Source organism: Pseudorasbora parva, chromosome 5 (genome assembly GCF_024679245.1).
Source record: "Pseudorasbora parva isolate DD20220531a chromosome 5, ASM2467924v1, whole genome shotgun sequence".
Classification (NCBI taxonomy): Eukaryota; Metazoa; Chordata; class Actinopteri; order Cypriniformes; family Gobionidae; genus Pseudorasbora; species Pseudorasbora parva.
Window position 1 is genome coordinate 27402827 of NC_090176.1, and position 24634 is coordinate 27427460.

Below are 24634 nucleotides of genomic sequence, written 5' to 3' on the forward strand. Positions count from 1 at the left end.
TTGGTAGAGGATGGAGGCTCAGAGAAGATGGGTGTATTGAACCTGTGATGTTACAGAAGGCACCAGCACCTAAAGAAGTTAGAGACATCACCCACCTCTACTGTAAAGATGGAAACTGCAATGATGCCACCAAATGCCAGTGTCTTTCAGTGGGTTTGACCTGCACAGAGTTTTGCTCTTGCCCTTTCCCAGACTCTCCAAATATGACCAACTTTGTCACTGATGACAATGTGGATGAGTGACAGTGGTGTGTTGCAGTTGTAACATCATGAGGGGCTGACCTAAGAATGGCTACCAAAAGCAGTTCATATTCCAAATGGTTGCTACTAGAAAAAAAAACAGCCTGAGAAGACAGGGCTCATTCCCCCGTGGAGTGTTTGTTTAGTTAGATTGCCATTTGTTTGATTTAAGACAGTAATTTAATTTGTATTGTGTGATGTTAAGTTATAGTTCTATTAAAAGGCTCATTAAAGTCAAACTGCTATCCTGACTCCGAGTCTCCTGTTTGTGCTATGGTAACGTGTTATCTTTCGATTTCAGTCTTTGTTTCCATATAGTACAAGGTGCCATATGAAATGTTTTATTATTAGATGTATCTCATATTTGAATTTCTCAACATTCTTCTCACCACTGATAATGGGCTTTGTAGGCCTACTAAATTATGCTAGTGTTCCATTTCCATTCATTTTAGACACCTCATACATTGAGTAACAGAATACCCTGATTTGATCATGCTATATTTTCATATTTGGTATTGCTGGATTCAGCACAACCTCACCTTTCCAACAAGCCATCATATGTGTTTATATGACAATCCCTGGCTAAGCAACCATAAAGTAAATGAAAACATTCTGTATAGATATTCAATTTGTGCATGTCCGGTTATTTTAGGTATGTGTTTATATGTCTCTATTTATTCCATACATCAATATATTCACATCCAGTCTTTTCTAGCAGTTAACTCAACTTCCTGACTACAAACATGTCAAGTTTCAAAGCTCTCAGAGCTTGTGTGATTGATCTGCATTAGTTTATATGCCTTAACTCCCAAACGGACAGGCTATATTTTAGTCTCTTTTTGGTTTTGGGGTGTATAACAATATCTGTTAATTTAACAATCTTAGCAGTAAAATATTTTTAGCCAAGAATCCATTTCATAAATGGGAGACCTTAGAGAGGAGGAAAAACATTGTTGGGTTTGGTTCTACCTCCGGTAGGGGTATCTCAAAAACTAAAGCACTTTTTGACCATTTGTCACTAGCCTATATCTTTCTTTGGCCATATCATCTCTCAAATGAATAGGAGATATTCAGTCCCTGTCGGTTGGGCCCTCATGCCTAGAGTTTGCGCCTGGGATGGTAAAGGCTTTTCTGCATCCCAGACCGGGTTATGTCCCCAAGGTTCCTACGAGCCCACGGGGCCCCATAACTCTCCAAGCCTTCTGTCCTCCTCCTTTCACGACGTCGGACCAGGAAAGACTAAACTGCTGTGCCCTGTTAGGGCGTTAGATACGTATGTCCACAGAACTGCCTTGTGGAGAAAGACCGATCAATTGTTCGTCTGTTTCGGAGCCCCTAAGGGGGGGCTTCAGTGTCTAAGCAGAGAAGGGGCAAGTGGGTGGTCGAGGCCATTTCACTTGCTTATGAGGCGGCCGGGCAGCCGTCTCCACTGGCTTGTGGACATTTGTAGGTCATATCTGTTTGATCTTCACCACATGGTATTTAAATAAGCTATTTAACTTAACACACAGGAAATGTGCTGTGCCACTGTGCCACATAAAGTAGACCAATCTTTGGCCTTTTGGTTTTCCACCTTTATGACATGTTCTTTATGACATGATCATGTATTTCATGATAAGTTTTGTTTGTTTGTGCATTACTTAAGCAGATATATGTGGCATAAGAATTAAGACAATTTTTAATGTTGTTGAAATTGTTTTATTATTCGACATACTGGAATGCTAGTACCAGGAGTCCATGATACGCCTCATACTCATGAATCTCATGCCACCCATATTGCTGAAGCTCCTGTACTCTCCAGGCCTGAAGTACCACATCCTGCCTCTGTAGTGGGGCTGCTCATACATGAGCCAATGGCCGTCCATCACATGACAGGACTGGCAGTGAGACATGCGGTAACGGTCCATGATGCTGTCACAGTCATCCATCATCTCGTACATCTGACCCATGAAGTTATCTCTCTCGTAGATCCTCATTCTGTAGGATCCTCTGTACTATAGTGGAAAAGAAGTCCATTATTTTTAGGTTTGCCAGACAGAATCATCAAATATATATGTATGTCAAGAAATAGTTTTGTCTCAAATCACCATTCTAATAGGATCCTCTTTTCTTTTCAAACATTTTTTTCTTTTTCTTTTCATTTTTTCCCCAAAAAACTTTTGTCAGTTTTCTGCTTCATGTTTCTAAATTAATATAAATTAAATATTTTATTTTAACAAATACTTACCATGGGGATCATACGGCAGGACCTGATGCAGTTGCTCATTCCAAACATAGACATGTAATCAGCATACTCGCCCCTCCTGAAGAAATACCCATTTCCCATGTAGTTGGGATTATCATACATCATCCAGCATCCGCTCTCCACTCTGCAAGAGTGACAGCGGCTCATGTAGGAGGAGAAGTCTCCACAGTCACCCATACACTCATAAGAGCGACCCTGGAAGTTCTTGTCCTCATAAAAGACGACCTGAAAATTAAAAAGTTTAAGTTTTAGTGATTTTATTGTATTATTATCATTTGAATTCCCCCTTCAAATTTTAGCATTAACGAAGTTTACCTTGCCCATCATGGTTGCACTGGCTGATTCTCAGTAGTTCCACAAAGGAGAAGCTGAAGCTGATTCTGCTTGTTGACTGACTGCTGTCACTCATACCTCTATACTAGACCAAGACTAAAGACTACACAGCACCTATTGTTAGTCTATTCCTGTTTGTGCAAGTTGGCATAGAAGCTGCTAGTAAACGTAGTATCTAGTTCTTTGTCATGATTTTCTTCTAAATGTAATTTTTGTTCAAAGAAAAAATTAAGCCTCATGATTGTGAATAAAATAAGAATACATACATTTATTATATAATTAATATATATTTCCTGGCTCAAAAGGAGGCATAGGTGGTAAAATCCTGCTGATCCCGTGACTCATGATTTTGGCGATTAGTTGTCAGTTTTACGGGCTTTGTCATAAAAATGTTTGTGTGCTTCGATCATTAAATAATTATTTTATTTTTTATAAAAAGTTGTCATTTAGCAGTGTGAGATTAAAGCTAACACCTTTAAATATGTAATTATTTATTCAATTTAGTAAATCACAACAAACTGGCTAAATAAAAGGGTTATAAATGTATCATTAATATATTAATGCATCAGTATAGAATATCTATGTGTTTTTGGAACTAATGGTCACTCTTTTATTTGTTAAACACAAATCACAATCCACTAAGTACACACTACTACATTATAGAGAAAACAATAAATGGATTCAAATATAAAATAATAAGCTATGAAAAAAAAATATTAAACTAGGGGAGTGAATAGTTACCAAAATTACAATTACAAATGACAAAAGTAATTGTTGAAAAAAATCTTTGGTCTAATTTTATAAAATCTAAACATGTTAATAAAATGGTACAAATTACTTTGTTCTTATAAAATAATTTTTTGAAAAACTATTTATATTATTATATATTAATGTAAATAATTATAGGCCTAAACAAATATTTTTTTTATTGTGTATTTATAAATGTTTATTGTAAACAAAATGTGCATTTTTAATGAGGCAACAAGGATATGATAGATACTGGAGAACAAGATGGGCTTTTAATTATCTTTCAGGGCACAAAACTATGATAATATGAAATGCTTAAAAAAAGCCCTTGTGTGCATCCAGGGTGCATAATGATGCACATAAAGAAACATGGAATCAGAGTGCGCTGCGTGAGTGAAAAGTCATTGAAAAGTTCACAGGACAAAGAGATGTTAAGCACACAAATCCTAGTCTATAATGAATATCTGTCCAACGGTTTACTGATAATTTGTTTTTTCACAGTTTTAAATTCCAGTTATTGTGCGTGTGATGCTAATAGTCCTTGTGTTGTGTTGTCACCCGGTTGCGAGTAACTGAACTTGACACACAGTTTGAATGCTGAACAGAGAATGATTGACAGTGTAAATTCTTCTGTCCCTCACATTCAGTTATGGAATGTATTTAGATGACTTTGGACCAGCAAATCATTATATAAGAATGATTGCTGAAGGATCATGTGACAATATATATTTCTGATGATTATTTAATCATCACGACAGGCCTATTATGAGTCTGAGTTTTGTCGATAGATGGAGGTGGCACTAAATTTGACGGAGACAGTCGACTCGTAATTCTCTATGCAGGAAAAACGTCTCGGTTACGTAAGTAACCCTCGTTCCCTGAAAGAGGGAATGGAGACGTATGTCGGACTTAGACCATAGACTTAGACCGACGAATGGGGATCACTTCTGGGAGCCCCTATCAGCTTCGAGCTTTAGAAAACGGGCCACTGAACATTGGCGTGCGTGCTTTGCATATCGCACCCCGCCGCACGGGTATAAAGCGGAAGCGATCACCATGCACCATTGTTTTTCATTGAGGAGCCGAACCGAGGCTCGAACTGCAGTGATGGTACAGTGTGACGGTCACGGAAGGACCGCATCGCTAATATGGACTGAAAATGTGGAAATGAACTCTCTCTCTCTCACGTGCACACACACACACGCACACACACAGAGACTGTTTATTGATATGAGTTTATTATGATTGCCTATTGGAAGGCGCGAATGAAATACCTGTGATTGTGCGATATGTGTCCCATGATTTTAGAGTTCCGGTAGGGAAACAGTGGCGGGAATCTTCGGTTCCGCTTATGTGGGGACTGTACCATTTAATCATTGAGCATGGGGGTTTCGGGGACAACGCGGCCGAGTTGTTTCTGTTAGTTTTTCCTGTTCAATGTATGTGACATGACATGTGAGATAACATAAGAGAAGATGTATTGGTTTTTCATGCTATGTCAACCTGTTTCTCCTAGAATCTATATTTATGGGAAAATGTGTAAAGTGTTGTATGTGCGTTCGTCCCTCCCCATGGGGTAATGGTGCTGGCCGCCAGTATAAATGTGTGCATTTGTTTGAATGGCGTTTAGTCTGTGCAGGGGCTGCAGTGGAGAGTGTGGCTTGACGGCTGCAGGTATTTTCTATGTTTTCTTTGTTTTTCGTTTATTTTGTATTCTTTGAGGAACTTAATTTTGGAAAGTATTATATTTTGTACTTTTTGTTTGGATTCTAATTTGGATTTATTTGAATGCTTATTTTTCCAGTTTATTTCTTATTTTCTGGTAATTATATTTTAGGGGTTGGGTTATTTCTATTTTGATGTCTAAATAAATATTCATTTGAACTTCTTGTAGTCACTCTGCCTCTGTTTAATTTGGCCAAACCATTCCTTCTTGGTTGCCCATGAGGGTGACCGTTACATACAGCAACCGTGGCGACGGGACGTACATCTCCGTTCCCTCCTTCAGGGAACGAGGGTTACATACGGTCACGTACAACGTACATCGGACTTAGACCAATAAATGGGGATTCCTATGGAAAACGCCACAGTTACTACCACTTCCAGCGCCCTGCCGGAGTCCCTCGGACCCCATCTCAGCAGGCGGGAATTTCCTTCAGGGAGAGCCCTACTGCTATCCCCACAAGACCCAACAGTGGACTATTGGATAACGCTGGGAAAGCGTGCCCCTGGAGGCCGCTGCGGAAGCCACACTCCCCCGAAGGAGATAACATGTGGAAATTACACGTATGGACTGGCAGTGGCCAGTGCTACATACGAGTGTCCCAGGGGTGGCCCCGGCCCTGATGGGCGGGGGGCAGTCACCGCACAGAGACGGCAGAACAGGCTCTACCAAGGGAAAGACACGGGCTCATCATAGGGAGCCGTACCGTGGAGAATACACATATGGGACCACCGTGGGGGTCACTACTTTTGGAACCCAGCCTTACACAAGTTCCACACTGCATACGATTGCTAGACCTAGCGTCAGACACTCCGCCACGTCTGACAGCCGTGGGTTGCGGAGGACTCGACAGGGTTCGCCATGCTGGGAAACTCCACTGGAGCATATAAGCGCACATATCCGTTCCATGAGGAAGGGAGTGGCGCAGGAAGATACCGGTTCTACACGTAGGCTATAAAATCTAGGGAACGTGTTGGGTGTCGCCCAGCCCGCATCTCTACAAATATCTGTCAGCGAGGCGCCATGAGCCAGCGCCCAGGAAGAGGCTACACCCCTGGTGGAGTTGGCCCTAATCCCGAGCGGGCAGGGCACGTCTTGGGACTCATACGCCAAGACGATGGCATCCACTATCCAGTGGGCCATCCTCTGCTTGGAGACAGCCTTTCCCCTCTGCTGTCCTCCGTAACAGACAAAGAGCTGATCTGTGGTCCTAAAGCTTTGCTTTCTGTCCACATACTTCCGAAGTGCTCGTACAGGACAGAGAAAAGCCAGGGCTGGGTCTGCCTCCTCAGAAGGAAGCGCTTGCAGGTTCACCACCTGGTCCCGGAAGGGAGTGGTGGGAACCTTGGGCACGTATCCGGGCCGGGGTCTCAGGACTATGTGAGAGTAGTCTGGCCCGAATTCCAGGCACGATTCGTCAACCGAAAATGCCTGCAGGTCCCCTACCCTCTTGATAGAGGCCAATGCAACCAGGAGTACTGTCTTCAGAGACAGAATTTTTAACTCCACTGACTGCAAAGGCTCAAAGGGAGGTCTCTGAAGTGCACTAAGCACCAGAGAAAGGTCCCAAGAGGGTATGGGGGGGGGGGGGGCGAGGTAGATTTAATCTCCTCGCGCCCCTCAGGAACCTGACGATCAAGTCGTGCTTCCCTAAAGACTTACCTTCTACTAGTTTGTGATGGGCAGCGATAGCGGCCACATACACCTTGAGGGTGGAGGGAGACAGCCTTGTCTCCCATCCTGTAGGAATGAAAAGCACGGCCCTGACCAAAAATCTTCGGGGGTCTTCTCGATGAGAAGAGCACCAGTCGACGAACAGGTTCCACTTCAACGCATAGAGGTGCCTTGTAGAGGGACCTCTAGCGGAAGCGATGGTGTCTGCCACAGCCTGTGGCAGGCCACCTAGAACCTCCGTGTCCCATCCCAGGACCACGGGTGCCAGAGGGTGCCCCGTCTCTGAGTCAGGAGGTCCTTCCTCAGAGGAATGGGCCAAGGAGGTGCTGTCGCAAGGAGCACTAGTTTTCGGAACCATGTCAACCTGACCTGCTCCTCGTCCTCCCTGACCATGCACAGTGTATGTGCAAGAAGGCTCACTGGGGAAAACGCATGTTAGCGTAGGCCCCGGGGCAAGCTGTGTGCCAGCGCCTCTGTGCCGAGGGTCCCCTCGGTCAGGGAATAAAACCACTGGCAATGGGCCGTGTCCGGGGCGGCAAACAGGTCTACCTGTGTGGTCCCAAAGCGATCCCAAATCAGCTGGACCACCTGGGGATGGAGTCTCCACTCTCCCGGAAGCACTGGCTGCCGTGAGGGCTCGTCGGCCGCACGCTTGAGCCGGCCCGGAATGTGAGTGGCATGAAGTGACCTCAGATACTTCAGACTCCATAACAGGAGGTGGCGGGCGAGTTGTGACATGCGACGGGAGCGTAGCCCCATGTTCTAGGGGCACCCCCGCCCGTAGAAACACAGGGTCCTACCATGGGCTTAAGGTTTAGCGGCATCTCGGTGTAACTAAGACACGGAGGGATCCGCTGTGCCACGCCCACCTTGGTCTCCCTCATGTCGGTCAGGTTGAGCCAGAGATGCCGCTCCTGGACCACTAAAGTGGACATCGCCTGGCCAATAGTACGGGCAGCGGTTTACGTCACCCATAGGGTGAGGTCCGTTGCCACCCGGAGCTCCCGGAGGAGCTCTGGGCCAGGACTACCCTCGTGCACATCCATGAGTGCTTGATGCACCTGAAGCAACGCCATGGCATGCAGGGCGGACGCGGCCTGGCCACAGGACCTATAGGCCTACGTGGTCAGACCAGTAGAGAACCTACAAGCCCCGGACGGGAGCTTCGGGTCCCCTTGCCAGGCGGAGGCGGAAGTCAGACAAAGTTGCATTGCGACCGCCCGCTCCACCGGCGGGAGACCCTCATACCCCCTGGCCTGCCCGCCGTCAAGGGTAGTGAGGGGGGAGGAGCCACTAGGTTGCCCACGGGCGCTAAACTGTGCTTTCCTCGACCTAGTCAGCTCCTCATGCACCTCCGGGAAGAAAGGCACCGGGGTGGGACGCTGAGAACCAGCGCGGCCTGCCCCGAGAAACCAATAGTCCAACCTAGAAGGTTCGGGACGTGGTGGAGGGTTCCACTCAAGCCCGACCTTTTCGGCCGCCCGGGAAAGCATAGCCATCAACTCCGGGTCCGACTTGACCGTTGCCACTCTCCCAGAGGGAGGCAGTACAGTCGAATCTTCATCCCCCGAGGACTGAAACTCCCCCTCCGATCCAGCGATCAACATCTGTTCGTCCGCGGGTTCCCCAAAATACACAGTCAGCTGTGCATGTGGGGGGCCAACGGGGTCTACCGGAAGCACCGCCGGTTGCGACGCTCGTGAGGGATTAGGGTCCGCGGAGGCTCACTCGACGGGTTTGTCCTAACCGTAATCCTCAGGTCACCCCGGCCATCCATCAAAGTAGGTCTATTCTGCTGGGCAGGAATAGACCTAGATCGAGCTATGGGTAGGGGGACTTCCCCTTTCCGGAGGAAGGTGAGTCTCGACCTCAGCGCGCGATCGTCATGTTCACGCAGTGAGAACACAAACTATCCACAAACGCTGCCTCAGAGTGCTGTAAGCCCAGACACGCGATACAGCACTTGTGACCGTCAGTGGGCGACAGGGAACGATCGCATCCAGAAACGCATGGGTGGAAAGACATCCTGAAAAGGACGGCACGTCACCCGTGTAGCTCTTTTTGTGAGGAAAATCTGCTCTTTTAGGTGTTGAAGCACCCAGGGATCAACCGCGGCAGAAATTACAGGGTTTGTCTGCAGCCTGTTTTCTGCTCTCACCAGAAAAAGGAACACGCCCACCGAACCAACTGTGTGTGTGTGTGTGTGTGTGTGTGTGTGTGTGTGTGTGTGTGTGTGTGTGTGTGTGTGTGTGTGTAAGTGCAACTTGCTCAATTTGCTGTGAAAACAGCAGCTCTCTCAGCAGCAGTGAGATCGCGGTCGCGCTGTCTTGTGCCATCTGGCCAACACAAGAGCGATTTCCTCCGGCACACGCTTTCTCTCTCTCTCTTGCTAGATAGCAGGCAGTCAAATGCTTCATCAACGCCGTTCGGCTCCGAAGTGAATGACAATGGTGCATGGTGATCGCTTCCGCTTTATACCCGCGCAGCGGGGCGGGGTGCGATATGCAAAGCACGCACGCCAATGTTCATTGGCCCGTTTTCTAAATCTTGAAGCTGACAGGGGCTCCCAGAAGTGATCCCCATTCGGCGGCCTAAGTCCAACGTACGTCGAACGGGACCAACAGGAAAGGGAACCTTGATGTATAATAATAAATTAATTTATTTCCTAAAATAGATATATCAAAAGACTATGAATTTATCAAAACAAAAACAAATCATTAATAAAGAGTTTTCATCTTTCAACGTTTTCGTTTTTTATATTCCCACCTTTCCCACAAAGATTTAGTTTGTTTTAGTTTTTTGATGGGTATGCATTTTTGAATGGTGTATGTTGTGTACTTTCTGATTTCTCAAGTGTATTCTAGGTTATAACTGTAGCCATGGTTTCCCTGAGAAATGGGGGTGCGTGCTTCAGAAGCCAATGTCTAAGGCAACACAACATTTATGCCAACATGACACGGTGTACATAGCGCTACATAGTACCAGTACATACCTTGAACAACATCGCTCCCAGTAATCTTAGTGATGTTAGGAAAGGCCCTGAAGCTTCTATTCCCAATTTGGAGGGCCAACTACAAACTCGATTCCAAAATAGTTGGGACAAATTGTAATGAAACAATTGACAATGAAAACAGAATGTAATGATGTGGAAGTTTTAAATTTCAATATTTTATTCAGAATACAAAATAGATGACATATCAAATGTTTATTTGATATGTTTGACATATGATATACTTTCACTGAATTCCTATGAAAGTTAAGCTTCCATATGCATGAACTGAAAATCGCGCTAGTGTGCACACACCGTGAATGACAGTTTGTCCGTAAATATGTGCTCTGTGAGGCCGTGCACATTTTAGTTTCAGTTTTGAATCAGTACCAATTCGGGGGCGGGTTGCTTGAATTATGGTTCCATTAGCCTATTATTCTTAAAGGTGTCATGAACTGGCTTTTTTTATTTTTTTATACGGTTGTCCGAGGTCAACTAATGACGTTCTTGTGGTTTTTACATTCAAAAACATCATAAACGCCCACGGCTAGGATTGGATAATATTTGCATATTCAATGAGCTTAAGCTCCGCTGACAGTCCACATGACGGAGAGGAGAGAATGAGAGAAAAGCAACAACCAGAATGATTTTCTCGATCACAGGGCTCGTAAACGTCTTTATCAAACAAACACAATGTTGCCTTCTGCCATTTAAAGGCCATTTAATAAAGCAATACTATTCTGATGCTTTTGATTTTTCTCGTTTTAATTTGCAGAGCACCACGTCTGCCAATTACATCAATCCACATTGCCGCTGAAAGCTTTTGGCTACAACCTATTTGAGAGTTGCCATCATGACGAGGGATAACAAAATGTGTTCCAGTGCTGGAAAATAGAAAATTAATCAAATGTAATCAGTTACATTACTTTAATAATGCAATTGAAATATTTACACTACTTACTCACTAAATAGGGTAACTTGTAATCTGTAACCCATTACATTTCAAAAGTAACTTTCAGTGTAAATAAAGGTGACTTGACTACATCTGTTCACTAGTCAAGTACTTGATGCAGTAATCAATTATGTTTACACCTTTTTTCCACGATAAAAAGTTTAAATGGCTTGCAGCTTGGTACAACTGGGTAGACCCTGGTTGCACAAATGTAGTTGTGGTTTACTTTTACTTTTTGTTTTCTGTGATGTAATTTACATTCTGCACAAGAACTGGAAATAAATTGCTGTCCAGATAAAATTTGTATACTTTTAATACTGAATAGTATCCTTATAGTATATTCCCACCTAGCATAATATCAACTTAAAAAGAAAAACAGCTTAATGTGCACAATATAATTCACAGAGTGTACATACATCATTCTTACAACTTATTTCTGATTTCTCTGTAAATTACATTACTGACCTGAGAGTACACACCTTAACACAAGTGCAAAACTAGGTGCTGCTAGGAATATGGAGAGAAAAATTGTGGGGATGGAGGGGTGCATTATAGGAAGTCAAGGCAAGCACCAAAAACTGCTAAATCAGCATAGTGTATCAAATCTTAAAAAATAAAATGTTTAAAGGGGTGATGAATTGAGAAATCAACTTTTCCTTGAGCCTTTAATATATAAAAGTTCATTGTGATATAAGAATATCCTGTACGTTTCGGAGCTGAAAACGTCCTTGTAAGTCAGAGAAAAGCTTTTTTTGACACCAGGCCCAGAAAACGAGAGCTCTCAAATATATATTGATCAATGATATAATAGAACGGGGAAATGCTGCCTCAACAGTAAGAATGTGACTGTGAGGACACAACGTGTGACAACACCGGTAATTCTGGTATCAACGACTGGGCCTTTTAGATCACTAATTCTAACTAAACTGAAAGTAACATCTGAGTGGAGCAAAGCGAGTGCTTTCAATGAGTTCCTATGAAAGTCCTATGACAGTTCGTAAATGCGCGAGGCCATGCACATTTTAGTTTTGGGGGCAGTTTGCTTGAATTGTGGGTTCATTAGCCTATATTTTTAATGAAAAACATAACAACACACAATGACAAACCCCCTTAAATAGGCACTTTTACATTTAACTTTGAAACCAAATATTCCGCGATCATCTCAGTTAATGAAAGGGTTAGATTTTTGTGAATTTTTTAATAAAAGATCACAAGGATAAACTGCAGATTTATTTTTTACAGCCATATTTGATCACATTTACCAGGGGTACCAACAATTTTGACCACGACTGTATGTAATGTAAAATGGAATGTAAAAACCACACAACCATCATAAGTTGACCCCAGGCAACAATGTAATAATTAAAAAAAATACAGTTCATTAAATCTTTAAAAGATCCATCATCAGAACTGTATATTCTACTTTTCGTCTGAATCTATGCACTTTTTTTCACTATGGTGAGCTCATGTAGAACCATTATGTAGACTAGTTGTGTCAAATTTGTGTCAGATGACATGTAACCATTATTGTTAACTTGATATTTTGTAACACATTTGGTAACATATTTTAGATGTCATCTGACACAAAGTTGTATAACTCAACTAGTTTAACTAGAACTTAGTACTGCATTTGACACGGTAGATCATAAAATATCTTTGGACAAGCTTGACAAACTTGTGGATGTTTGTGTATCATATTTGTCAGATCACAACCTCATTTTATTTAATTTAGCTAGAACTAGAAGTTTTTACTAAGTAAAAACTTAACACATGGAAAGTGTTGTGTGCCACAAACAAATGATCAAGTTTGGCCTTTTAGTGTTCCCTGAACATTCTCTTTTTTTAGATGATTATTAGGAAACAATGCATTAGCTTCTTTTGTTGTTGATGATACACTGCTCTGTATTCCAGACCATTTCAGTTTTTCTGTGGACTACATTCAATTCTAACAAAGGGTACTCCTAGTCATTTGACCAGAAGGTGTAATATGTATGCTATCCACATACAGTGTCTGTATGGTTCAGCAAAGTAGCCTGTCATTTGAAAAATATTACCACAGGATGTATTACAAAAAATACAGTAATTGATCTTGAATTTGTTTTGCATGTATGTGAAGGATTTGCATGTATAATGATTTTCAAGACTATAATATTTAGTGTTCTTATGAAATTGTTTTATTATTCGACATACTGGAATTCTAGTACCAGGAGTCCATGATGCGCCTCATACTCATGAATCTCATGCCACCCATATTGCTGAAGCTCCTGTACTCTCCAGGCCTGAAGTACCACATCCTGCCTCTGTAGTGGGGCTGCTCATACATGAGCCAGTGGCCGTCCATCACATGACAGGACTGGCAGTGAGACATGCGGTAACGGTCCATGATGTTGTCACAGTCATCCATCATCTCGTACATCTGACCCATGAAGTTCTCCCTCTCGTAGATCCTCATTCTGTAGGATCCCCTGTGCTGTAGTGGAAAAGAAGTCCGTTATTTTCAAGTTTGTCAGACAGAATTAACATTAAATGTAAATGTCTATCAAAAATTATTTCTGTCTTAAATCGCCATTATGATAGGATCCTCTCTTCTTTAAAAAAAATGTAAAACCCCCCAAAAAGAGAAAGAGTTCTTTGATTCATGTTTCTAAATAAATATAAATTAAATTTTTAATTTATTACAAATACTCACCATAGGGATCATGCGGCAGGACCTGATGCAGTTACTCATTCCAAACATAGACATATAATCAGCGTACTCGCCCCTTTTAAAGAAATACTGATTTCCCATGTAGTTGGGATTATCATACATCATCCAGCATCCGCTCTCCACTCTGCAAGAGTGACAGCGGCTCATGTAGGAGTGCATGTCAGCACAGTCGCCCATACAGTCGTAAGAGCGACCCTGGAAGTTCCTGTCCTCAAAAAAGGTGACCTGAAAAATTCAAAGTTAATATTTTTGTGATATTAGTGAAAAACCAAATAATGTTGGCACTAAATATACAGAAGGGAAGCCTGAATAAAGTTTACCTTCATGGTTGCGCTGGCTGATCCTCAGTAGTTCCACAAAGGAGAAGCTGAAGCTGATTCTGCTTGTTGACTGACTGCTGTCACCTGTGCTTTTATACTAGACCAAGACTAAAGACTACACAGCACCTATTGTTAGTCTATTCCTGACTGTGCAAGTTAGAATAGAGGCCATTCTAGCTAAAGCTTGGTATGTAGATCTTAGTGTACACATTTGTTTGGACAAATGATCATATTTGTCTGTCATTTACATTAGTCATAAAGAATCTTTGAATCTGTAAAACAATTATTCTGGTAATACTTTACAATAATGTTTAGTTACTTTTAAATTACGCTTTCGGTATCAGCAGTGAAGAAAAGTTATGGTATTTCAGCTAGGTTAATGTTAATCTCTGCATACATTAATGCACACAACCACAGTTGAATAAATCAAGTTATATAAATAAATGTATTATCAACAAACATTAACAACAGTTAATTTAATGAACAATAGTATTGTATATTCATAAATTTGCATTATTATAGATATGTGCTGAAAACATAATTTGTGATACCTCACATATTTTGCTTAAACTGAATCTAATCTAAATCTAATCTAATCTGTAATGTTACCATTACTTCAAATAAACATGTAAAGTGTCACTGAAATACTAAGATCTCATATTCATCTCCTTCATCTCCTCCTTTTTCACTATGTTCCTTACATATTTTTAGAGATGTTCAGATACCCCTTTTCCCTTCTTATACCTGTGTTCAGGGTATCGGCCAATACACAGTACTGATCCAATACCTGGGTGTGTAGCTATATACTGCTAGACCTATGAATTGCTAGAATTATTTTATGGTGTGCTTCAGACTTATCAATCAATCAATTAACTTTATTTATATAGCGTTTTTACAATGACGATTGTTTCACAGCTTCACAGTGTTGAAAAGGACAATATTGCAACAAAATTTGATTTCGCTTTACAGTTGTTCTGGAGAAAACAGTGATGTTATCAGCTTATTTTATTTTTTTATAATAAAGCGACAATGTTGGCAGATCAGTATTATAGTTTATAGAATTAAATAAAACCTAATTTATATATATATATATTTGTATATTAGTTGAATAACTTCAAATCAGTCAGAACTTCAGACACTAAGATCATAATTTTAGTGTCACCAAATGAGTAAGCCAAGCCGAAGGCGACAGTGGCAAGGAACCAAAACTCCATCAGGGCATGATGGAGAAAAATAAACCTTGGGAGAAACCAGGCTCAGTCGGGGTGCCAGTTCTCCTCTGGACTATTAACAAACAGTGTATGATTATTCTGGTATACCTTACAGGTCAGAAATCATATTAGATTGGAATATTCAAATTTTCTGGGTATCAGTAATTTTATGGATTTTTTCTTAGAGAAAAGAACTTCAAACGCAGCTACAAATCTAACATCTCAAACTAAAAAAGGTATTTTAGTTTCCTTTTCAGTCGGTCACGTTCGATGTACGTTGGAACTGACCGACAAATTGGGATCTGATTTCAGAGACCAATCTACTTGGAGTGTGTTAAAAACGAGCCAATGGAGATTGGCATGCTATCCACACATTCCATGCTCCGCCCTGCAGCGCGGGTATAATTAAGGAAGTGGAATGGTAGATCAGCACTTTGTACTTCGGAGCCAAGCAGTATATGTTGCTGTTTCTACGAAGAGTGTTGTTGAAGACTGAGTCTCATGAGAGAATACGGAACTGCTTCCAGTGCGGGTGTGACGCCGTGTTTTAGTGAGTGATCGCCTTTCATTCACAAAAAGAGTTTGTTGGTTCGCAGGGTATTTCCATTCTGAGAGCTCACACAGGCTTGCACCATCGAACTGTGTGAGCCGCGGTCATCTCCCATGTGTGCTTCAGCATACATAAAAGAGCAGTTTCCATTCTAAAAGAGCAAAACGGTTTGATCCTGTGTTTTTTTCAAGATGTCATTCAAATCGTGTATGTATTCCTGGATGCAATTGTTTTCTGTCCTCGTTGACGGCCACGATCACTCTCACATGTAGACATGTCATATGTAGACATGTGAGATTGCGTTCGTGGGTGGTTCTTATTCTCTCAGGAGAACGTGGTCACGTCGGCACGTTGTTCGTCTCACCCTTCTCGTGAAGGCTTGAGCGATTAGTGTACCATGTGCCGTCGAGCGGTCGGCTGGCAGCAGTAGTTGTCACGACAACCAGCGCGCGTCAGTCGGTGCTCTAGATGCATGGTCGAGACTATGAAACCTCAATTGGGGTGGAGTCCCTTCGCCTATACCCCGATCTAGTTCATTTTCTGGTGCTACTGGAAAAAGGCTACTTTGGCTAATAAGCGCTGATGACCTGAGGGTTACAGTGGGGCTTCCCTGCCGGGTACATCCCCACGGACCCCCACTCCTCTGTCGCATCAAAAGCATGCTCTGTTCGTGGGTGTTTCAGGTTCTCTCATGAGAGCATGACAGAGAGTGTGCTGTTCTGACGGCCACGTTCATGGTCTCACATGCCTGCTGGTAGTTTAAAGATGGAATTTCTAGTCCTAAAAAAAATAAAAAGGAACTTGCCGTTTCATTTTGGCCTCTGGCAGAGGACAGATGTCAATTGCTGCATCGGACAGAGGGAAATATGGAACACCAAATAGGGCCATGATTTGTGTAATTGTTTTCCCTCTCTCACTGCCCTCTGTCCTGCATGCACGAGGGTAGTCCCGACCCACGGGTTATGCAGGAACTGCGTGCGGTGTTGGACCTCGCTCTCTGCGCCTTCGGGCCACCTGAATCGGGCCAGAGCACTCCGCCTCGCTGCCCCACCCCATGCACATCTGTGGTGCTGTTGGTCCCGCTTGTTCGGTCTCTGGGGGCCTGGCTAGGTATCTTCAGGCCGTTTCGCTGCCTCACCTGTACCATTAGACTCGGCTATGCGATTCAGTTTGCTCGCTGGCCTCCCAAGTTCAGGGGCATCCTCTTCACCTCTGTGCGGAACGGCGATGCTCATGAGCGAGCCTCATACCGATGAACTTAATGGTCTGAGCAGGAATTAGATAGCTCTTCTTGTAATTTATCCTTAGACCTAATGCCTCTACATTGCAATAGCAATAATCTTGTCTGTTTTTTTAACTGGTGCAAAGACTGTCCGCACAGTAGCCAGTCGTCGAGTTAAGGTAGAATACGTATGCCTTGGCTTTGCAATGGCTCTAGAACAACTCGTACACATTTAGTAAACATTCTGGGTACCAGGGCTAACCCAAATGGAAGGACTCTGAACTGGTATGTCACTCCATTGACATGAAAACGAAGGAAACTTCAGTGATGTTCTGCAATTGGAATGTGAGAATATGCGTCCTTCAAGTCCACAGTAGCAAACCAATCGTTTCTGTTTACTGCACTTACAACCTCTGTTACTTGAATAGGTCAAATTCCCCCATCCTTTTTTGGAATCAGAAAATATCTTGAGAAAAATCCATTCAGCTGGTCTTAACCATGCACAACTTCTATGGCTTGTTTTTGTAGTAATGACTCTATTTCCAATGTCAGTGTGATCAGGTGTTTCGGATTCCACACTAATTTAGGGCGGACTCCTGTATTTGGGGTTGGTCGACGGCGGAACTGTAATTTGTATCCTATTGACAGGGTGTTTAATAGCCATGTATCTGATATTATTGTCCCCCCAACGTGCCATGTGCTGAGGTAGGAAACAGCCCACCGTCGACCCTGTACCTTCAGGTACAACGTTGACATTGCTCTGGACTGGCGTGGGGGTGCTAACCCCTCCTGCATTCTGCCCTGCACAAAGCCAGTATTACGTTGTTGATAATGAGGATAAGAGCCTCTGTGCGAATACTGAACATACTCAGACTGGGCTAACCAAACCTGCTTTCTCAACTGTGTCAGCAGACCTACCACATTCTGACGCAGCTGCTCCAACCACTTGGAGAGAAGCTTGCAATATTTCAGCACATCCTGAATTGTCAGGTGAAGGAAGTGAAATATTAAGTGCCAACAGCAACTGTGCCAGTATTATTAGAACCGTGACCGACGCTTGTTATAGCACCATAAGTTTTACGCACGAGTGCATCCGTTCGTTTATATTCTGGCTGCAGACAGCCTGGTTCAGAACACAATGCTTCCTCAGCTTGCACAGCAAGTGACGACAGTACAGCTTCTACTGGTGGCATTGAATCCAACCCAATTAACCCTATATCTGCCTTATTAACCAGCATGCGTTACATTATCAGGTCATATGGTCAATGCACTTTTAAAGCCAAATGATAATTCTTTAATGTAGTCACCACACTGGGGAATAATTAACCAGAAGTCCGACCAAACAGACTAGGAGCATGATCATCTGCAATAGTTGGAGCATCAATATGAAGTCTTGCCATAGCCATAGCTTTTAATTTAGCATGCAGAGAGCTCGCTGCTGATGTCGTCTCACCTTCATGATCTGAACTCTGTACACTGCTTGAATGCAATGAAACTGGGCTTCCAGCTCTTCCTGTCATGCCAGGTTGTTCATCAAAAAAATAATCTGATGCAGACAGCGAAATTACATCAAAATCTCTGGCCGTACCAGGAACAGCTGCATTCATCATCATCGTCATCATCATCATCATCATCATCATCATCATCATCATCATCATCATCTTTATTTAATATTCAAGAGATTATTTCTGTTTTTTCTGCTCTAATGGCGAGCTGCACGCGGTGTGATTCACCAATGGAATTAGATGATGGTCACGACTGTCTGTTTTATTATGCATTAGGTTCTGGCAAACGCTGCCCTTCATTATGCTGCTATATAGAAGCCAGCATTGCCTGGATCTGGCTCATACCTTCAGTCAATTCATCCACTCTGCGCTCTAACGCAGACGAAGTTTTTGCCTTTTTTCTCTTAAGAGGTGAATCAACCGCTACTGCCACTGCCCTCCTTTTAACTCCATGTTCTGAAGAGGTTGCACCCCTGTTAGGTAGCAAATAGCCTGATTCAGCACTCAAACATGTGAGGCGAGCTTCACAAATTGCTAATGGCACAATGCTACAATTAGAACAAGGATCTGAAAGCACTTTTTCAAGGTGCTCAGGTCCCAAACAAAACAGACAGTCATGACCATCCTCTAATTACATTGGTGAATCACACAGCGTGCAGCTCGCCACTAGAGCAGAAAAACAGAAAATCTCTATCTCTTCAATATTACACTCAAAATTAACTAAACAGTCCAATCATATTATCTCTACAAAAAATTATTATCAAAGGAAGTAGAACCTACAGTATGTAACCGTAATGAATTAGGTAGTGATGATGCAGGCTGCAGCATCACTACTTTATGTGAAGGATTTAAGTATCCTTCATCCTCTCATAGCATGTGACACATGTTACTGCTGTTGCTGCCTTTTTTGAATGAGCACACTGCCAGTGTAGATATGGCATTATATAGTCAGTTTCTTTGATTTATAATCATGAGTGAAAGATTTGTTGAATTGATAAATATAGTCTGTCAGTGTGTTCTAATAAGAAAGAAAGAACAATATAATGGCATTAATACTACATTTAGATTTGTATTAGCTCAAGACATCCGTTAGACTATGTCATCTATGTGTGATGTGTTGATGTGATAGATAATGTTAAAGGTGCACTATGCACTACGCTTATTACAAAGGTGTAGTTTGATGACACCAAGTTTGAGCACATCATTTTGGGACATGTGGTCTTCACCTCACAGCCTGTGAAAAAGAATTGAGATAGGACTCTGCTGGTAGAAATCATGTTGATGGATGTGGTTATTCTGTGGCCAAAAATGCCTTGTTGATGCCAGAGGTCAGAGGAAAATGGGCCGACTGACTCAAGCTGATAGAAGAGCAACCTTGACTGAAATAACCACTTGTTACAACGTAGGCATGCAGCAAAGCATTTGTGGTGGTGTGGTTGAGGTGGATGGGCTACAACAGCAGAAGACTCCACCGGGTACCACTCATCTCCACTACAAATAGGAAAAAGAGGCTACAATTTGCACAAGCTCATCAAAATTGGACATTTGAAGACTGGAAAAATGTTTTCTGGTCTGATGAGTCTCGATTTCTGTTGAGACATTCAGATGGTAGAGTCAGAATTTGGCATAAACAGAATAACAACATGGATACATCATGCCTTGTGTTAGGCACATTAGGCCCCTTAGTGCCAATTGAGCATTGTTTAAATGCTACGGCCTACCTGAGCAGATTAGATTTCTAGGCTAGCCCCCACAGTCACCAGATCTCAACCCAATAGAGCCTCTTTGGGATGTGGTGGAATGGGAGCATTGTGCCCTGGATGTGTATCCCACAAATCTCCTTCAACTGCAAGATGCTATCCTATCAATATGGGCCACCAAATCTAAAGAATGCTTTCAGCACCTTGTTGAATCAATGCCACGTAGAATTAAGGCAGTTCTGAAGGCAAAAGGGCGTCAAACACAGTATTAGTATGGTGTTCCTAATAATCCTTTAGGTCAGTGTATATTGAAGAGGAGAAGTTATGACTTATCACACAGCCATTCAAATTTCTCTACAAAAAAAGGAATGACATCACATGATGTTGGACATGTGCCTTTAGGGCAAACCATTGGTTCATAGAGGGTTTTATAGGAAGTAACACAGTTGACACTGATTTCTCAAACATCCACAAAATGGATGATTTAATGTAGAAAATATTTTTTTAAAACATCTTTCCATTAATTGAATGATTGTTTTGGACAAATATTTATAAGAAATATATACAGAAGCATGCATTTTATAGCTAATCTGAAGAGCAAACCTCACATTTACCAAATTGGACAGCACAAAAACAGCAAATTCCAGTATAGAATATGCCATTTTTGCAAGATAAAAGATAGGTGTGGGTTTGATTTTTGTACTAAATTAATAAGAAATGTGAATGTAAAAAAGAAAAGTGACTATTGCTTGAAGTGAGAAGTAATTTATAATTGTTTAAATTATGCATTACTTATTTAATTGAGTCCATGGACATGACATATACCCCTAGTTTTAGAATGACATTCAAACACAGAATTAATGAGTAACCGATGACTTTGTTGTAAAGAAGTCACAGCGTAAACGAGAAGATTTGAGATTTTAGTCTATTTGCAAAAATCAGAAGTTTAAAGGCATGTGTAATATTTAAATGGTTGGACCTTGTTGTAGGCCTATGCATCAACATGCAGTATGAACCTTCATGTAAAAGAGAGAATGGTTTGACTTTTCTATAGTCACCAGAATGTCTTTAGCGAGATACTTTTTTTGAGGGTGCAAGCGTGGAAGACATGACTAATTTCTTGTTTATTTTAAACTAGTTACAGAATGAAAAAATATTTACATTTCTCCTAATCTTGTGGTGTTTTTTGTGGACTTTTCATGTAATAGTGACATTAATTATTTTCAGAACACAATGTTTAGTGTTTACAGAAATTATTTAATTGAAACTTTAGAACACTAGTACCAGGAGTCCATGATACGAGACAATGATTTTCAAGACTATAATATTTAGTGTTCTTATGAAATTGTTTTATTATTCGACATACTGGAATTCTAGTACCAGGAGTCCATGATGCGCCTCATGCTCATGAATCTCATGCCACCCATATTGCTGAAGCTCCTGTACTCTCCAGGCCTGAAGTACCACATCCTGCCTCTGTAGTTGGGCTGCTCATACATGAGCCAGTGGCCGTCCATCACATGACAGGACTGGCAGTGAGACATGCGGTAACGGTCCATGATGTTGTCACAGTCATCCATCATCTCGTACATCTGACCCATGAAGTTATCTCTCTCATAGATCCTCATTCTGTAGGATCCCCTGTGCTGTAGTGGAAGAGAAGTCAGTTTAATTTAAGTTTATCAGCCAAAAATTTTCTTAAAAAAAGACATAGATATATACGCTTGAATTGAACTCACCATAGGAATCATGCGGCAGGACCTGATGCATTTGCTCATTCCAAACATAGACATGTAATCAGCGTACTCGCCCCTTCTGAAGAAATACCCATTTCCCATGTAGTTGGGATTATCATACATCATCCAGCATCCGCTCTCCACTCTGCAAGAGTGACAACGACTCATGTAGGAGTGCATGTCAGCACAGTCGCCCATACAGTCATAAGAGCGACCCTGGAAGTTCCTGTCCTCAAAAAAGGTGACCTGAAAATTCAAAGATAATATTTTAGTGATTTTTGTGGAAAAATGTAGCCAAATAATGTTGCCGTTAAATGTACGGAAAGGGAGCTGGAATAAAATTTACCTTCATGATTGCGCTGGCTGATCCTCAGTAGTTCCACAAAGGAGAAGCTGAAGCTGATTCTGCTTGTTGACTGACTGCTGTCACCCCCCCTATATACTAGACCAAGACTAAAGACTACACAGCACCTATTGTTAGTCTATTCCTGACTGTGCAAGTTGGAAAAGAGGCCATTCTAGCTAAAGCTTGGTATTTAGTTCTTAGTACTCAGATTTATTAGGACTTTAACACTTCTGAAGCTTGTTTAAACATTTTTAGTACTCTGTATGGATATCATAATTACTGGTGCAAATGAGGTATTATTTCTCAGCTTGATATTTTTTTCATTGTGTTGGACTCTGGGGCAATAATTTAGCTAGGCTAGGCCTTTATTACACAACTTAAATGTCAACTAGCCAAAGATATTGACCTATTGAACTATTGAGTAGTTTTATACACATATACGCATTATTTTAAAACACAACACTTGTTAGCAGTTCTTAAGGAATCCATTCTTACTGACTCTTCCATTCTGGGGGAACTTGAATTTTTTGTAAGATTTCCAAATAGTGTGCATTTATTGTCCTATAGATTATTATACCATACCATACTTTACAATACTTTAAAATATGTGGTAATTTTTACTTTTCACTTCCAAAATTCATACATTTTACAGTGGTTTACTGTAATGTTGCGTGTCCTGAAAAATTTGTTATTATTATGTGTTTTACTGTGTTTGTTACTGTATTTTAAGTCATGTACTTTGAGCCTTTGCTAATTTCTGCCTTCAAGATGTTACTGAACAATCCTACCTTAACAACTGTCTGTCTGTCGTTTCTTTTGCTTTTAGCATTTACTCGCAACAAATTGTTGTTGCCCAGTCATTCATATCAGTTACACAATGTACCCAGACATAATACAAGTGTTTCCTTTGGATTCCCCTGTACTTGTCATTTTTATGAAACAGGGCCTTATAATTATTATAAAACACATATTTTTATTAGTCTTTGCAGACTCTCAATATTATGCTTTGTTAACATTTTTGATTGCCTACAGGAAAATCTCTTTGAACTCCATATAGCGTATAATAATAATAAAATATTGTGTGTGTGTGTGTGTGTGTGTGTGTGTGTGTGTGTGTGTGTGTGTGTGTGTGTGTGTACGTGCGTGCGTGCGTACTGGTTTTACCACGTTTACATTATGAGGACTAAAGTGTTACCATACCAAGTATTACCAAAAAGTTAAAAAAATTTGTGATGTTTAGGGTTAGGATAAAGAAAATTTGATTAGCTTACTATAGAAACCTAGCCTGACGTGGTCATACTCAATTCTAGTCCGAATATGAGTCTGAAACTGCTCCATTGGGCTGTGATTATGGGGCGTGTTTCAACCGAACTAGGAAAGATATCAATTGGACAGACCTACAACCAATCAGAGCAACGAAGGGACGCATAACGTTACTTGTCAAATGTCAACAGAGCTCAACTGCACTGTGATGCAAAGTCCGCGTTTTTTCCGCGGGTTCTTTTTTATGTCTGCGGGTTGAAGCGACTATTATGTGATATATAGACCCTCGAGTGCGAATTTTAGCAGGCAACCATGCCACAATAACACACATTTTACCCCCCGAACGCCATTTTTTCACCGGAGAACCCCCCTAGTAGTTGCCGCGTTTTGTTTTAAAAACTTGGCAACCCTGTCTGCACGCGCGCTGAAATCAGGCTGGAATACACGATCTTTGCCAGTGTTGTAAAATAATTTAACGATACACAGAGTACTTACCCAACATGATCATCATTTCTGAGAGAAATTGTGATGGTGAATGAATATACAAACAAGCTCTCCGTTTAGGATTCAAACAAATATAATCCAAGCCCCTTTGATGACGTGCATGATTACGTTACTGTTGATCATCTGTCCGTCATCGTCTAAAGCCCGCCCTGATGATTTCATTGGTCCGAACAGTTTCTGTTCGGGGATAAGGATAATCACTCCTCTATGGAGCAAGGCCAGACCGAATTGCCCGACCTAAAAATTTTGTGGGCGGGGCTAAGTTCGGCTGGCGTCCAGGCTAATAGAAACCATTACACCTATGGAGAGTCCTTGTAAACCCCTTATGCAAGTTTGTGTGTTTAGGGTCCCGGTGTTCCCTACATTATTGGGACAGGAGTTCCCTACAAAGATGGCAATATCCTTGTCCTTGTAGGGACTTTGTTTGGTCCCCATGAGGAAAACAGCTTATAAATCATACTAAGTAATGTTTTCTAAAAATGTAACAATGCAGAAAGCTTTATGTGTTAGGTAGGTTTAGGCTTAGGATATAGAATATACAGTTTGTATAATATAAAAAAAATTAAAAAATCATTGTCTATGTAATGTCCATATCAAACCTGAAAATCTAACGTGTGTGTGTGTGTGTGTGTGTGTGTGTGTGTGTGTGTGTGTGTGTGTGTGTGTGT

The 24634-nt window shown here is 41.8% G+C and overlaps 3 protein-coding genes across 3 annotated transcripts; all 3 read right to left on the reverse strand.

Moving 5' to 3' along the window:
• Positions 1-1960: 1960 nt before the first annotated feature.
• LOC137075307 (gamma-crystallin M2-like) lies at positions 1961-3363 on the reverse strand. Its single transcript, XM_067443697.1, has 3 exons — positions 2800-3363; positions 2467-2709; positions 1961-2233 (listed from the first exon to the last, which is right to left on the reverse strand). The coding sequence occupies exons 1-3, from the start codon at positions 2809-2811 to the stop codon at positions 1961-1963; spliced, it is 528 nt and encodes a 175-aa protein (XP_067299798.1). The 5' UTR covers positions 2812-3363.
• A 9736-nt stretch (positions 3364-13099) lies between these two features.
• On the reverse strand, positions 13100-15971 carry LOC137075301 (gamma-crystallin M2). Its single transcript, XM_067443689.1, has 3 exons — positions 15951-15971; positions 13592-13834; positions 13100-13372 (listed from the first exon to the last, which is right to left on the reverse strand). The coding sequence occupies exons 1-3, from the start codon at positions 15969-15971 to the stop codon at positions 13100-13102; spliced, it is 537 nt and encodes a 178-aa protein (XP_067299790.1).
• Positions 15972-21490: 5519 nt separating this feature from the next.
• On the reverse strand, positions 21491-24401 carry LOC137075856 (gamma-crystallin M2-like). Its single transcript, XM_067444808.1, has 3 exons — positions 24330-24401; positions 21857-22183; positions 21491-21763 (listed from the first exon to the last, which is right to left on the reverse strand). Exons 1-3 carry the CDS (start codon positions 24399-24401, stop codon positions 21491-21493), a joined length of 672 nt encoding a protein of 223 aa, XP_067300909.1.
• Between the last annotated feature and the right edge of the window lie 233 nt (positions 24402-24634).

Bases quoted from the DNA above. Each gene is read 5' to 3' on its own strand.
- LOC137075307 (XM_067443697.1), bottom strand. The intron at 2,234-2,466 runs GTAAGTATTTGT...TTTCCACTATAG, and splicing joins CCTGCCGTATGATCCCCATG to TACAGAGGATCCTACAGAAT.
- LOC137075301 (XM_067443689.1), bottom strand. From the start codon at position 15,971: ATGACATGTCTACATGTGAGA. The intron at 13,835-15,950 runs GTGATCGTGGCC...TGAATTTTTCAG, and splicing joins TGACATGTCTACATGTGAGA to GTCACCTTTTTTGAGGACAG. The intron at 13,373-13,591 runs GTGAGTATTTGT...TTTCCACTACAG, and splicing joins CCTGCCGCATGATCCCTATG to CACAGGGGATCCTACAGAAT.
- LOC137075856 (XM_067444808.1), bottom strand. From the start codon at position 24,401: ATGGGGACCAAACAAAGTCCCTACAAGGACAAGGATATTGCCATCTTT. The intron at 22,184-24,329 runs GTAGGGAACACC...ATTTTATTCCAG, and splicing joins GGAACTCCTGTCCCAATAAT to CTCCCTTTCCGTACATTTAA. The intron at 21,764-21,856 runs GTGAGTTCAATT...CTTCCACTACAG, and splicing joins CCTGCCGCATGATTCCTATG to CACAGGGGATCCTACAGAAT.